This window comes from Coffea eugenioides, chromosome 1 (genome assembly GCF_003713205.1).
Source record: "Coffea eugenioides isolate CCC68of chromosome 1, Ceug_1.0, whole genome shotgun sequence".
In the NCBI taxonomy this organism is placed as follows: domain Eukaryota; kingdom Viridiplantae; phylum Streptophyta; class Magnoliopsida; order Gentianales; family Rubiaceae; genus Coffea; species Coffea eugenioides.
This window is the reverse complement of record NC_040035.1, coordinates 1141542-1154998: the sequence shown is the minus strand read 5'-3', so window position 1 is coordinate 1154998 and position 13457 is coordinate 1141542. Positions and strand designations below refer to the sequence as shown.

The following is a 13457-nucleotide window of genomic DNA, read 5'->3' as shown; positions in this document are numbered from 1 at the left end:
TATTATATCTAATAAAAGAAAAAAAAAACACACAAACATAACAACAAAATAATGAGTTTTAGCTAGCTGACATGGCTTCAGGGCTAAAAAACTAGTCTTATCTTACATATATAAAGCGTCCAAAGCCTTATGAATAGTGCAGGATGAGCCGGTTATGCCGTGATTTGTGTGAGCTTGAGGGGCATTTTGGTCCTTTGCTGATGGGTGGCAGTGGCTCTGCTGGTATTTTGCTTTTGTCCGCTGGCTCTCTTGCATTGTAACCTTGCTCTGTCCGCGTGGCTCTTCATTTTGGTAGTCAGGAATTACTATTAAGTTAGTGGGCGGTTGGGCGGTCAGCAAATGTCTTGAAAAGCTTTCTAGAGTCTTCATTCTTTCTAGAGTCGTTGGTCGTTGCTGTCCGAAGCGGTTTGTGGGTCTGCATGGCTCTTATTCTCTTTTGCTCATTCTCGGTCACCAATTTGCTCTCATTATTTTCTTGCTTGTGTTCTCAGCTGTTCAGCAAATATAACTTGAGAAAGTTTCTTTTGGTTTTGAAGTGCTTTACTATTCAGCAAACTTAGACCGTGAGCTCAATCTCTTTTTGGCTCTAATTTTTCTTCTGAGTTTTCTTTCGCAGCTTCGGAAATAACTTGAGAAAGTTTCTTTTGGTTTTAAAGTACTTCACTGTTTGATTGGCTTCGCTGGAAATTCATTTTTGTTGTTGTGGTTCTTTTGTATGGTTCATTTTAGACGTTTGTTTGGTTTCCGCTTGAGCTGTGTATAATATGCTTTGAGAATGGGTCGAAATAGAGTATATGGAAGTTTAGAAGAGGCTCGTGCTGAGAAAAATCGAAGGAGCCGCGAGCAACGTGCTGCTGCTCGGCGTGGGACAAAGAATGATGCGCCATTAGGAGTGTGTACATTAGCTGTCACGGCTTTTAATATACATGACTCAAATGCTGTGAATCAGCCAAATATGGGCGTCGTTGAATCTTCATTAGGTTCGGGCTCAGTATTGCCATTTGCAGAGAACAATGCAGAGCACCTTCGAGCTGTATGTCTGTGCTTATTTTGAGCATTTTTCATGCAATATAAATTGTTGTTTAAATCTTTTGGAATAAATGTTAAATTATTTATGTTAACAGTGGTTTCGCCTAAGCATGTACTTTGGTAAGACAAACGAGTTTGACTTAGTTAAGCATACTAAACTCACAGTCTTTAACTATGCTTTGGGTGTTTTAAAGGAAAATCAAGGAGATGTATCTAGGTCTGCTGGTAATGGTGCTAGCGAGGTTCCAACAACTAATTCAGATGCGGGTGAATCATCTTTGCATAGGCGACGTCGGCGTACAAGACGCTCTGTGACTAATCCATTGACCACAATAATTACAGAGCCTGCAGTATTGCTCAATAATGTAGAGCAATTTCCAACCGTATGTTTGTGCTTATTTTGAGCATCTTTCATGCAATAAGATTGTTGTTTAGACCCCTTGCAATAAATGTTAGACTACTTATATTACCGGCTAGACTAACCAGTGGGTGAGATATTAGTTTTTGTCTATTATAAGTCAGATTGACTGACTTAGGCACACTGAATTCATGGTCCTTAAGTACGCTTTGGCTGGTTTGCAGGAAAATGAACAAAATGTCTGTGCGTCTATTGCTGATGGTGCTAATGAGATTCCATCAACTAATTTAGATGCTGGTGAACCACCATTGCGTAGGCAGCGTCGGTCTAGAAAACGAGCTATGACTGATCCATTAACTACAATAGCTACAGAACCTGCTGTATTGCCTGATGTTCCAAGTTGTCCATATTGTCATGCAAAACGATTTTATCAGGAACCACCTGGTTTTTGCTGTGCCTCCGGTAGTAAATTAATTACTCCTCTCACACTCCAATTTTCTAGACTAATACCCATTATAGTAAATTAAGAAATCCCAGCTACCTGACGCACAGCGTCAGGGCAAAAAACTAGTACATATATAAAGCGTCAATCGCTTATGAACAGTGCAGAATGAGCCGGTTATGCCGTTATTTTTGTGACTTTGAGGGGTATTTTGGTCTTTTGCTGATGGGTGGCGTGGTTTTGTTGGAAATTCGCTCCTGTCCGCGTGGGCAAATGGTCTGGTTACTCTGTAATTTTCATGAACTCTGGGGGTGTTTGTTAGTTGCATGATTTTTGGGTGGCTTGAGGAAACGTGGGTGCAGATAGCCTCGTTGAATCGGTGGACGCTTTTTGCTTTACCTTCTGTCTCTCTTCCTTGCTCTCAATTTCAATCATTGCTCTCTTCTAATTACCACTTTCTCTCCTGCTCTTCTGTCCGCGTAGGCCTCTTGGATGGGAACATTTTGGCGGTCAGCAATTTACTCTTATTCTATTCTTAGTTCTGTTCAATCTGTTTTTGGCAACAGGATAAACTTTCTTTTAAAAAAATGCAATTTAAGAAATGGATTATAGTTTTTGAACTTTTACAATAGGTCCAATTTTTTTTCTTTTGAGCATGAAAAAATGATTCAATAAATACAAATTATCAAAACCAAAATCATCAAAATCTCCAAAAAAAAAAAAAGATATAGACAGCCTAAAAAAGGGAAGAAAGGGAGAAAAATAAGAAAATATGTATATTCACCTTGCAAGTTAAACTTGTTCAATATTGAGAGTCCCATGCTCATTTTCAATGGATGATGTCCTGTTCAAAGAAACCATTGTTGCTCCCTCCATTCTTGAACACTTTTAATCTATCAATCAAACAATCATCTAAATTGCAACAAAAAGAATAGGATCCAATATGAAACCCTGATTAGGAGACATGGTAGTATATATAAACCGAGGTCATGGTGGGATAGAGTTGAATAAAAATTATGTGTCATGAATATAGACCTATTAATGTAAAACAAAAAAGCCACTGAATATATAAAAAATATTAATTCAATTTTACATTGGTTTGAAAATATTTTTAAATATGTTTGAATGCTCATTCAAGTCTAGAAAACAAAAGAAAATGACAAACCCATTTTATAATTGTCTTTCTTTATTTCTTTCTTCCAAAGGATTGTTAAGTGTGAAGTACTAGCAAATAGAAAGTGTCAAAAAAAATGGAAATTGTCAAATTGCTTGTCTTAGAGAAGTAACGTAACTAATAAGCAAGGCTACACATTACATGTATAGCCATATGCCTTTTAGTTCTACCTAATTTTAGGCATTACTTACTGATTAATGCTATATTAAGAGTGTAAGATAACCTGATTTTAAAGTCATGTTTATTTGTGCAATTAGAAAAAAACATACACTCACACACATGATTACTGCATCTAACAAAGAAAAAAAAACACACAAACATAACAGCAAAATAATGAGTCTCAGCTACCTGACGCATGGCGTCAGGGCTAAAAAACTAGTACGTATATAAAGCGTGAATAGCTTGTGAACAGTGTTTGGTGGGCAGGTTATACTGTGATTTTTGTGAACTTGAGGGGTGTTTTGGTCTTTTGGCATTGGACGGCAATGGTCTGATGGAAATTCACTTCTGTCCGCGTGGGCCTCTTGGATGGGAACATTTTGGCGGTCAGCAATTTCCTCTCATTCTGTTCTTGGTTCTGTGCTGAATCCAGTGCGCACCGCTTCAGAGTTTTGGGAGCTGCTTCTTTTTCTTTTCTTCGCCTTCTTTACCAGGTGTGTTTTTCCCGTTCCTCATTCTTCTTCTTAGCTTTTCTCTGGCCAGTGTTTTTTCCTTCCCTTGTTTTCCTATTACCAGGTCCTACCTACCTGACGCATAGCGTCAGGGCAGAATACCTAGTACATAATAATGTGGCCAAGTCTTTGTCTGGAAGTTCGTACTATCCCCACAAGCCAAAAACGACACACACACACACACTCAGCTCCGTCTTTCAGCTGTAAATACATCCATCAAGACAACCTCTGTTTGAAACGTGCGGGAGTCGCAAACTATTGCCATTAAAGAAGCTGCAATGGGAACTTTGACAGCTACTTCCCTTTCATCAGCATCATCGCAAAATTAGCAGCTGATGCACCCAAAATTAACAGTTTCAATGATGGGGGCTCTTTCAGTCTTTGTCTGGAAGTTCGTACTATCCCCACAAGCCAAAAACGACACACACACACTCAGCTCCGTCTTTCAGCTGTATATACATCCATCAAGACAACCTCTGTTTGAAACCTGGGGGAGTCACAAACTATTGCCATTAAAGAAGCTGCAATGGGAACTTTGACAGCTACTTCCCTTTCATCAGCATCATCGCACCTTAATTTGATCCCAAGAAGACCCTTTGGAACAAAGATTAAAAATCCAATCTTGCATAATCCGTTTAGCTATCAACACCCCACCAATTCACATCTCCCTTCATATCAGTTCAAGAGAGCAAAATTCGAGCTTTCCACAGCCATCTCTTCCACTGACACTGTGCCAGCGGCTGATCAATCATCCAAAGACGCTTCGTTTGGTCAAGAAACTGAGAAATCAGAAAAAGATGAGAAATTTGATTGGTACGCACAACGGTATCCTGTGATGCCTGTTTGTGATCTTGACAAAAGGAGGCCACTTGGGAAGAAAGTGATGGGAATTGATATTGTTGTGTGGTGGGATAGGAATGAGAATGAGTGGAAGGTGTTTGATGATACTTGTCCTCATAGGTTGGCTCCTTTGTCTGAAGGAAGGATTGATCAGTGGGGCAGGTTGCAGTGTGTTTATCATGGTTGGTGCTTTGGTGGTTCTGGCGATTGCAAATTCATTCCTCAAGCACCCCCAGATGGTCCTCCGGTAATTGAAATTGCTAACAAGTTCATTTTCATGATTGTGAAGTATGCGAAGTATGCGTCTTTCGTATCCGCTAGTTCTCCTTTTCGATGCATTGATTTTCAGTCAGTGTCATTGTTACTGTTTGCTACATCCATATTTGTTTAATCACTGTGCAAGTCACATGCTTTCTTTTTGCCTTATCATCTGTTATATCTAAATTTTGAGTAACTTTCTTGAGAGCAAATTATCCGTATAGCCAATGAACTTTTGGAAACGTCGAATTTTAAATCACTGAACTATTGAAAGTCTGATTTTAGCCATTGAACTATCTAAAATTTAGATTCTGGGCCATTTCATCAGATTTAATCGTTAACTATGTCCTTTTCTTTTGTCTCGTGAATCATTAGACCACTCATATCTGTCATGTTTAATGATGAAATCTAACGGAATGACCTACAATCTAAACTTGAGATAGTTCAATGGCCAAAACCAAACTTTTAATAGTTCAATGATCAAAACTCGATGATTCCAAAAGTTTGGTGGCCATCCAGATAATTTGCTCTTTCTTGAAGAATGTAGTAGCTGAAAGATTAAAGCTATTATAGCACATAAATGGCAATAGTGAAGGTAGGACCGTTATCAATAGCAGACTAGCTGTGGAAAGCCAATTTTTTGAGGTATATAATCAAGTTTGGAAGAAAGCTCCAAAGTTTTATATGCCTATTTGAATAGCACAAGATTGTCTTTGAATTTGAACATAGGCAGATATTCATCACCAGCACTGAAGCAGGCAAAACACTCTAGATATGATGGAAACTTCTCAAGTATAATGCACACTTTACCTAGCCATTGCATGAAGTTATTTATGTCTTATTCGGATACAACGATAACTTGTTGGTGGCATTTAAGGCCAGGATCATTGAATGGGGATATTCAATGTTTAACTGACAATTAGTCATATGAATTTCGGATTCCTCCACCAGAAATTACCCAGAAACTATATATGCAAACCACGAGCTACAAATCTGAATCTAGCAGAGGAAGTGGATGAGAATTCGGTGAAATTGGATTGGTGAAATTTTTATTTGATGTAGGCTTGATCTTTATGATAGAATGGCCATAGTGTCTTTTATACCTTAGGATTAGATGATGGAATCCAATTTAAAATATTTAATAACTTCCACATCTAATACACTTGTAAGCTTTCACATACATACATATCTGTTCTGAACTCGAGGCCCTTTGTAGATAGGGAATCAAGAGTAGCTGGGGAAAGAAGCAGAACTCATTTGACCAAACTCGCTGAAAATTTTCAGGTTTTAGTAGTCTTCCTACTGTCCGGTCATTCCAGTACGACATTTCCGCTTGTTTTTAACTTTTCATACTCAAAATCTCCTCATCTAAAAAGTAAAAAGAACTTTAAGCATTCATCAGCCATTATGAACTTGAAATCTACAAAAAATTTTGCCACTTCTCTTTTTCCATTTTTTTTCAATTAATTCTCCACCAAGGCTCTATGGGAAGATGCATAATATTCTGATAAGCAATTTTTCTTTATCTACCAATCAAGCTTGGCTTGGTTCAAAACTTGAATTACCTCTATGTCGGACAGTTATTCAATGAATATTGTTTCCAGTTGTTGTGAATATCTTTTATGCAATACTAAATTTAGAATTTTTGAATATTGCCAATAGTTTTCTACTGTTTAAGTATGCCAGTTTGGAGCTTCATTCTGATACTTGATGCTATGGAAATGCATTTGCTTACTTTGTTGTACATAGCAGATACATCATGTCTAAACATGCAAATCTTGCCATTTCCATTGTACCTAAACCAAAGCATGCTGGATTGACATTTTGCTTGGAAGTTCAGATCCATACTCTAGCAAAGCATGTGTAGCTGCATATCCAAGTTGTGTGCAAAATGGCATTCTTTGGTTTTGGCCTAATGCTGATAGTCAGTACAAAGACATATTTTCGAAGGAAAAGCCTCCATACATTCCGGAAATTGATGATCCGTCCTTTACCAGTCGGATGATCACTAGAGATATACCATACGGGTAAGCAATTAGTTGCCCCCTTTATTATAGCTTTTGTGGTTGTTGTTGTTCCACGCTCATACTAGGCAAATCTTCATTTGCACTCTAATCATATTGAAAAGGCTGCTATCGCTATGGAATGCTAAAGTAAATTGCTTTTACTGTTACTTGTGTTAGTATTCAATACATGCTCTGGGAAATGCAAAGGAAAAAGAAAGAAATTCATTAGTTTCCTTCAAGAAGGGTGAGAAAAATGCGGGAAAAATCAATAAAGAGAAATAGGTAAAACTCAAAAGATGGTAAAACTAAAAGGTTTTGGTTCTTGTGTTCATGTTATGAAGTTTAATAAGAAAAACAGAAAAAGTGATTGAAAAGTTATGTCAAATAATGTTTGTTTTATTCTTAAGTTGCTTCTGATAGCCAAGCATTTACAGGTACGAGATTCTGATTGAAAATCTTATGGACCCTTCTCATGTTCCATATGCACATTATGGCATACTGAAAGTCCCACGGTCCTCAGAGAGATAAGAGCCTTTACCTTATAATTTGAGAATGTTTGCTGTTCCTAACCATTTATATGGGTTCCAAATTACTAATAGTTTCTTTTCTGCATTTTCCTGCACTGTTGAGGCTGACAGGGAAGGAGGGAGACCACTCGAGATAAGGGTAAAGACATTAGACGTAAAGGGTTTCACTGCAAAATCATCGACAGTTTCAGATCACATATTTATTCCACCTTGTGTTTTTTATTCCTGGTCATTAGGAGGTACTCTAGAGAATGTAACTACTTCACTATCTGGAACCACAGAGGTAATTGATTGGTAATATTGAAGTTAGTCATTGTTTCTTAATTATTTCTTTTCTATAATATCGACCTATCATTGTCTAATTGTCCATTTATAGCACTCATATAAGGGATAACTATATGCAGAATCCATCGACACCTAAGCCGGTGAAGAAGGTACTTTTGGTGTTCCTATGTATTCTGGTTAGCCCGGGCAATAGCAGAATGATATTTACCTGGCCAAGGAATTCTGGCGTCTGGTTAGATCGTATTGTTCCGCGCTGGATATTCCATGTGAACCAAAATCTAATTATAGATTCAGATATGTATCTTCTCCATGTGGAGGTACTCCCTGGAACCTTTCCTCTTCTCTTTTCTACAACAGGGGTCCTTGTACGTGTCCAAGTCTTCAGTCATGGTAATTTGAGCATCAGAATGTCAAGGTTGCAACTCTATAATGAAATTTTCAATTCTCCAAAGAAAATCTAGAGCATAAGGGCCATTATGATGAAATGAGAACGTGCATGGTGGCAAATACATATGAGCTGTGTATTCTGGAGTACATGATTACTAGAATATTACGTTTTAGTCATATTGGAAGAGTTTGGAGGCTGCATAGCACTATCAGAAGCTTTTAGGACCAATGATCCTACTTTTGACATATTATGCTGAACAGTCTTAACAATTACGACGGGCAGTATTAACAACTAAAGGAACTCATTCTCTAGAAAATTACCTTTGTGTTCAATGTGAACTTTTAAATGCACACCAACTTAACCAGTTTAAGCACCATAAACAAAATATTAAATTATCATTTTGGTGTTACGTATTCAAAGAACTGTAATTAAGAGATGATAGCCACACACAAATTTTGATCAAACAACTGTAGTGTGATACTCCATAATATTCACTTGGTGTTTTGCAAGGCCAGAACTGCAGGACTTGAACGGTGACAATAAATTGGATGGCCACAAACATTATCCTTTGCATTGACACAAATAAAACATATCCAGAATTGAAAAGAAAAGGAAAATATGATAGAGTTCATAGCTAGGGTTTCTGTGCAGACCATCCACCATTTAAGGTTTCCTTAGCTTGGGTATCATGTCCTCTATCATATTTCTATCTGGAAAGATGTCAAACTTTGTAAATCTTCGCGAAAAGTAGTAGCCTGATTTACTAATTATTTTGTTCATTCTATTCTTTCGGAGCGGAAAATAAAGGAATTTGGGTCATAAAGCTTGCTTTGTTCCTACAAAGGCAGATGCCCTTGTGGTGGGCTTCAGAAGGTGGTTAAACAAGTATAGCAATGGTCAAATTGACTGGGGAACAAAGTACACTGGAGCACTCCCACCCACTCCGCCTAGAGAGCAGCTTCTGGACAGGTACATCACTTCCAGTTTCAGGGAAATATTGGCCTTTTCTTCTTTTTATTTGTGTTGATAGAAACAGTAGAGATGATCACTCTTCTATACAGAAACTTCAAAATAAGTTTCTGTAACCCAACGTTCCATGTCGTGCTACATGCAAAATACAAGCTTACATAGGTAAAAAGCTCTAAGAAATTCTTAAATTTCAACTTTATTTCATTCCTAATCCAGTTTTTGATCTGTTCCTCCCGCGCACCAAAAAAAAAGAACCCCTGTACCGTGTCTCTGGAGGACCAAAGTTTGGCAGCTAGGATGGTTGTAAGACAGGAAGGAACTATGGAGCCAATCTTAAGACCAATTGGTCAGGAATCAAGAATGCCTTCGATTGCTTGGTTGAAAGACCAAGTGTTCTTCATTTCTTTATTTACTAGATAACATACATGTTCTTTATCAACCTGAGACATTGTTCTTATCTTCATGTTCTCTTCAGAATACGTGACGTACGATAGACTTAGAAAAGTTAACGCGACCAGGCATATTTTTCATGATTACATGTTGACCTATTCCTTCAGGTACTGGAGTCACACAGTCAGCTGCAGGAGTTGCAATCTAGCATATAAAGGGCTCAATGCACTAGAGATTGTGTTGCAAGTCTTCTCTCTTGCTTCAATTGGAATTGTTGCTGCTGCAAAACAGGGTGCACCATCCGCAGCAGCAGAAAGCACTCTGGTCTCAGTGGCTATTATCAGCTTTTTGGTTTCCAAGTGGTTATCCCACTTTGTTTACAAAAGCTTCCATTTTCATGATTATGATCACGCATCGCGCTGAGATACATGTGTCAGCTACTTAACCAGAGTTTTAGATGAAAGAGATGACAGGAAAAATATTTATCAGTGTCTTTGTACGTGTATCGCTTGGAAGCATTTAGATACATAATTCTAAGTACACACATTCGCGTAGAGTCTGGTGCAGACATTAATAAGAAAGACCAAAGGTTTTTATATCATCCTGTAATTTAATTTCTAAATTATATGGCTGTACGTTGTGCAGAATTTCCTCTACCAGAATCATGCAACAGAACAAGGAAAGGATGATGGTCCAAACATTATGAGAGTTATGCCATACATATTATGCATATAGTGGATGTATAGCACGGGTTGAGTTAAAATGGAATAGAACCGTAGTTGGAATATACAATTTCCATAATGGGAGTTATGCTATCCATCAATGTAATTTGAAAAAAAGAAAATTACAATAACTGACAAACTACTTGGAAAAAATTTCAAAACCATTCTCTTCATTCACTGTAATTTCTACCTATTGTTTTTTGGTCTAAATCAACCTCGGTGTATTTGTTGATATTAGTATCAGATAATCTTGTTTTCATTAGTATGACATTGGATAAGATAGGTACTTTAGAAATTTCTTGGAACATTACCATACATGCATGATTTTCTTCCAAACATAATAGGCTATAAAAGCTTGCAAACCATTTTTTTTTGTTCAAGTCTGTCATGGTTTAGCAGGTAATCTAGAACACAGGGCATAGATTAGAACTATGACTTGTCTTGATCTTTTACTCAAAAATCAACATCACCTGTGATTTTAACTATGTTCTTATTTCTCTAGCCCCAAATGTGGCGGTTCATAAGCCAGTTCTGGGACATTGCATGCCGTTCTAGTCACAGATACAAGGCATCTTGAACTTGCTTAGACAAAGGTTCTGTTTGATAAAGCTGAATCTGAATTCTGAAATCTAAATACTGAAATAATTAATTTACTGAATTTTAAGCACTGAAAAGAAATATATGAATGTTCGAATTTTAATGCTGAATCTATTTATACTGTTTGATAAACATTTATAACTGAATACTTAATAAGCTAAATTTAACAATTTTGCCCTTATATCTTTTCATCCAAAAAAGAAATAGAACCTATGATTTAATTAGTTTAAAATTTTAGGTATGAAAATGACAATATTTATTTTTAAATCAAATTAATATAAAAGATTAAATATATTATATGATGAGTATGGAGAATATGTAAAAATCATTAGAAAGGCAGAAAAGAGAAATAGAAAATCATTAGGTAGAGAATATTAAGTTGTTTAATTAGACCCCTTGAATTTTGTTAATTCTTAATAGTTTTTCATATTTTGTCATTCCTCTATTAATATAACTTGGAAAGCAGCATGAAAGGAAAATTTGGTACAAATTTCTCATCTCACTCCTTAAAAAAATTTTTAATGTTAACTTTTCTGCCATGGACTGAATTTGCAACACAAACCTTAAGTTCAAGGGTGGTAAGTGCTATTTTCTAAACTATAAGGGAGGTGAGTGCTAATATCAGAAATCTTAGGGGAGGTTTCTGCAATTGTCCCCAAAATTATATCATAAGAGGGCGCCCACAAAAATGTTTGTCTAGTTTTTGACACTAGTGCCTGACAGTTCTACACTTTTCCTAGTTACTTATGTTTGAATAGCAAATTTTTTTTAAAAAAATTTTTTGCTTGCATCATAAACATATTTCCTAATCCACCTTTTTATATTTTCAATCGTTTTTTTATCTTATATATATCACATCACAAAAAGTGCTACGATAATTATTTTAAATAATTATTTAGCATAATACTCTATCCACACAAAGCCAATTGGCTAGGTATTTCATCTTTTTCTAATTGAAAGCTGGCTGGGGCCATTGGTTGTGAAAAATATCTCAATGGTTTGTTGGAGTTGTGATAGGTCCTCCTCCCCCACCCCGAACAACACAAACCAATGCCCCCATCCCCAGCACCCACCCAAAAAAAGGTCAACGATCAAAATGTAAAAGAGAAAAGGAAATAACAACCATAGCTGGTGACTTTGCAACATTAATTACCTCAGTCATTAGTCCTTGGGAAATAGACTAAAAACGACTGATCCGTTTGGATTCCTTGTTTTTTGGTCTGTTTTTGAAAAACTGTTTTTCACATTCCAAATGCTACAGTAAATGTGTATTTCAAAAACAACTCCAAAAACACCATATCCAAACAATATATCAAAACCAACTCCAAATACATATTTAATATGTTTATTTCAATTTGTATATTTCAATTATGTATAGGATATATATATATATGATATTAATTTAAATATATTAATTTATACATATTATAAATATTTTATTTTATATAAAATATATTTTTATACATTTATAATATATTTATATAAATATTATATATTATATAAATTATATATAATATAAATATGTAATTATGCATTTATATAAATATTATATATTATATATTTAATATATACATAATATATATTATATATAGTATACATTTATATAAATGTACATTTATACATAATATATATTTATGTATATTTATAATATACATTTATATTATGTATTATATTATATATAATACATTTATACATTTATATTATTATACATAATATTAATTATACATTTATACATAATATTAATATATATTTATAATATATTAATTTATACATTTATATAATATTCATTTATAATTTATACACATTTATAATAATATACATTTATACATTTATAAATATATTTATATTAAATATATAAATATATTTATTTATAAATATTTATAAATGTATTATAAATGCATAAATGTATATAAATATTAAAATATAAAAATTACAAATTATAATATACATTTATATAATAGTAATTTATACATTTATACATTTATAATAATGTACATTTATACATTTATAAATATATTTATATTATGTATTATATATAATATAATACATTTATATATTTTTATATAAATATATAAATATATTTAATTATAAATATTTATAAATGTATTATAAATATAAAATACAAAAATTATAATTTATAATTTATACATTTATATAATATTCATTTATAATTTATACATTTATATAATATAATACATTTATATATTTTTTATATAAATATATTTATTTATAAATATTTATAAATGTATATTGTTATAAAAATATAAAAATTATAAATTATAAAAATAATCGAAAATATGTTTTAAAAATACATCTAAAAATAATCCATAAAACATCTACAGTAAAAGTTTTTAATATAGTTTTTGAAAAACACCCAAAAACAACTAATCCAAACGGACTTGTATTTGAAAAACGAAATGCTACAGTATTGTTTTTGAAAAACAACCCCAAAAACAGCTAATCCAAACGGACAGGGGAAAAACTGAAAAAATAACTGCTGGTTCACTTAGCAAAAACATGGAGTGGACTTAGGGGGTGCTTGGTTCATGCTCTGGAATTGGAATTGAATACGGAATGAATTATAAAAATCAGTATGCGTATAAGTTCCAGGTATCATTGAAATCACTACTGCTTGGCACAATTTTTAGTGGAATGGGTATCAAAATTATTATTGCATTTTGCCCTATTTTTTTTTTTGTTGGGTTCAATCATACTGGCCTTTAGCATCAATCGCCAGCCATCGTCAGACCATCCCCAATCAAGACCTTTTTTTTTTTTTTAATATTTTGTTCTTTTCTCTC

General features: G+C 34.4%; 2 protein-coding genes across 2 annotated transcripts; both read left to right on the top strand.

The window, feature by feature from the left end:
- Positions 1-394: 394 nt before the first annotated feature.
- On the top strand, positions 395-4158 carry LOC113759795. The gene is made up of 5 exons (XM_027302372.1): positions 395-1033; positions 1224-1412; positions 1612-1849; positions 3596-3656; positions 3969-4158. The coding sequence occupies exons 1-5, from the start codon at positions 776-778 to the stop codon at positions 4156-4158; spliced, it is 936 nt and encodes a 311-aa protein (XP_027158173.1). The 5' UTR covers positions 395-775.
- LOC113759789 (protochlorophyllide-dependent translocon component 52, chloroplastic-like) lies at positions 3921-9760 on the top strand. The gene is made up of 8 exons (XM_027302365.1): positions 3921-4899; positions 5473-5530; positions 6613-6799; positions 7213-7302; positions 7402-7588; positions 7710-8005; positions 8786-8947; positions 9505-9760. The coding sequence occupies exons 1-8, from the start codon at positions 4201-4203 to the stop codon at positions 9758-9760; spliced, it is 1935 nt and encodes a 644-aa protein (XP_027158166.1). The 5' UTR covers positions 3921-4200.
- Positions 9761-13457: the final 3697 nt, after the last annotated feature.